Source organism: Danio rerio, chromosome 14 (genome assembly GCF_049306965.1).
Source record: "Danio rerio strain Tuebingen ecotype United States chromosome 14, GRCz12tu, whole genome shotgun sequence".
In the NCBI taxonomy this organism is placed as follows: Eukaryota; Metazoa; Chordata; class Actinopteri; order Cypriniformes; family Danionidae; genus Danio; species Danio rerio.
Genome location: NC_133189.1, coordinates 2,047,501 through 2,050,000, shown reverse-complemented (window position 1 = coordinate 2,050,000; position 2,500 = coordinate 2,047,501). Strand labels below are relative to the sequence as shown.

The window sequence follows — 2,500 nt, the reverse complement described above, 5'->3', positions numbered from 1 at the left end:
ACGGGTTACTCTAGCAGGTATATAAGGTTTCCATACCATACAGTTGACCAGCTAAACATTAAAGCACAATTTGCAGCGGTCGCCTGTTTTCCCAATGTAATCTGAGCTATCTACTGCACGCACATTGCTATAAAGGCACTATCTGAGGATGAATTTGCATGCGTGAATCAGAAACATTTCCATTCAATAAATGTGCAAATAAAATATGATGCACAAACTTATTGATGATTTCTACTTGTCTTTCTCGTGATAAATAGTTGGCAAAATCTGATATGTAGCGGGGGAAAAAAGAAGAAAAGTTCGTCAGACGCTGGATTCGAACCGAGTTCATACTCAAACATGTTAACCTGAGTCTTACGAGCTGCGCCACTGAGACTGTTAAAAGCAGTGCAACATTTTACACATATAAACCACACTATTTCTTTTTTAATTCACTCAGTGCGATGTTCAGACCCAACTGTGTTAACCGCATCAGCTAAACTCTCCCACTCTATTTTTTTCTTTTGTTGTTAATTCCGGAGAACAAACTTGCAAATAAAACTGTTTTTCTCCGGTCTACCTCAGAAAGCAGCACCTCCTATTCACATTCTGTTCAAAGTTTCTCTTCTTGGTTGATTTTGCCTTTGCTTTTTCGTTGGGTTTTGCCAAAGTAGAGTCATTAGCATATTCATACGGGGGAGGAGGCAGGGAGGGGTTTTGTGCTCGTGCATGTTGCGCTCAGTTTCACGTTCATTCAGATGTACAAAAGAATATGCGTGAGATTCGGCGTACGCAGTGTTTCATACATCTGAATTTTTTTCTGCGTACGCACATTCAGTGGCGTAGCGGACGGGCCCGCAGGGCACGCACCGCGGGGGGGCCCCGCGTGATTAGGGGGCCCCGCGTCGTCGCGATTTTCAATAAACTGTTGGGAACAACTGTGGTCGGAACCAAAGTTCACACGTCTGTGTTCTCTGAACACCTCTCAAGCGGTGGACTACTTCATTCTGATTGCTTGCCGCCAATGTTGCCAACTTAGCGACTTTGTCACTAGATTTAGCGACTTTTCAGACCCCCCTAGCGACTTTTTTATGTGTTATTGGAGATTTTTTTAGACTGTCATTTTTCCATACTGTACCGTCCCTACTCTTCTCAACGAGCTGCGTGTGATGCCGCCGGCCCCTCCCCCGCCTCACAGCACTGACAGGCGGCCCAGTCAGTCCTCTACAGCAGCCTCTCCCACCTGCAGCCCGAGAGCAGATCACCCCTCTGCGTACCGACGAAAAATGATTTAGCAAAGGCAGTGTGAAGGTATTTCCCTTGTACAGTCAAACCGATCTACTTCTACTTTATTTTAACAATTTAATTGGACCGTTTATTCTTTTCTGGTTCACAATCACAGATATTTTAGTGACAGTTTCTGAACTTGTCTGAGTTTATTTCATATGAGAGATTACTGCACATTCACTAACGTTACACATCTGTAATGATATACTGTATTCAAACAGCAATAAATTTAGTTAAATAAACATGCTTATATAAAGTGTAGTGCAATTATAAATACCCCTTTATTAACCATAGGCTGTTAAACAGAAACGGTAGAACGTGATGACGTCAGTGATATGCAAATTGACGTATGACATATCCCCCCCCCCCTTCATCAGGGGGCCCCGTCAGCGATCCCTGCAGGGGGGCCTCCGCATTTTGCGATACGCCACTGCGCACATTTACAGCTTTGTGCGTACGCAATGTTTTAGTATGACTTCCACGCAAGTCTTCGTATATGAGGCCCCAGGTGTCGCTATTACATGCCTTCAATTAGGCAGCAGTTCCTGTTATGAAGTAAAACGAACCGAACAAACTGAAAGAAACATAATTTATAATCACGTTTTGGCGAGCCATGGCACAAACAAGAAAAAGGAAAATCAACAGTGAGTGCAGGAAATGTCAGTCACGATGGCGCAAAGAATATTTCTTCACAGAGGTCAGTGGAATATGTGTCTGTTTAATTTGGCAGGAATCAGTTGCAGTAATGAAGGAATATAATATTTAAAGACATTATAAAATAACACATTGAACTCATTTGGCAGTATTCTTAGGGTCATGATCTGTTTGGAAGACCCATTTGTGGCCAAGTTTTAATTTCCTGGCTGATGTCTTGAGATGTTGCTTCAGTATTTCTACATCATGTTCTTTCTGTCATCTATGCTAGGGACCAGTCCCTCCTGCAGCAAACCCCTCCCTCCCCACACTCCCATCCCAGTAGAAAAATCTAATTTCTTACCTTAAACTCTGTCTCAATGTTAGCAAGTCTTGCGAGTTCATTGCTGAGCTCCAGAGCCGTCAGCACAGGATCTTCACTGGACAGCGACAGATAGGCGGCGCTAGCGAGTCCTTTATAAGCGTTCATTCGGGATCTGGAGTGACTAAAAGAGTCCCGTCTCTGTTTCTCCATGCACTCGTTGCATTTACAGAAATAATCGTGCGGCCGCTCAATCCTAGCGCCTTTCATTAGCAGGAT

General features: G+C 43.7%; 1 protein-coding gene across 6 annotated transcripts in view; it reads right to left on the bottom strand.

Annotated features, from left to right (window-relative positions):
• The window catches only part of trpc7b (transient receptor potential cation channel, subfamily C, member 7b), a 102,566-nt gene that overhangs the window by 60,928 nt on the left and 39,138 nt on the right, over nt 1–2,500 (bottom strand). For all 6 annotated transcript variants that reach the window (XM_073921132.1, XM_073921134.1, XM_073921133.1 and 3 more), the window contains 1 exon segment: nt 2,264–2,500. This exon segment is cut by the window's right edge and continues 526 nt beyond it. In XM_073921132.1, coding sequence (XP_073777233.1) covers nt 2,264–2,500 — 237 coding nt within the window.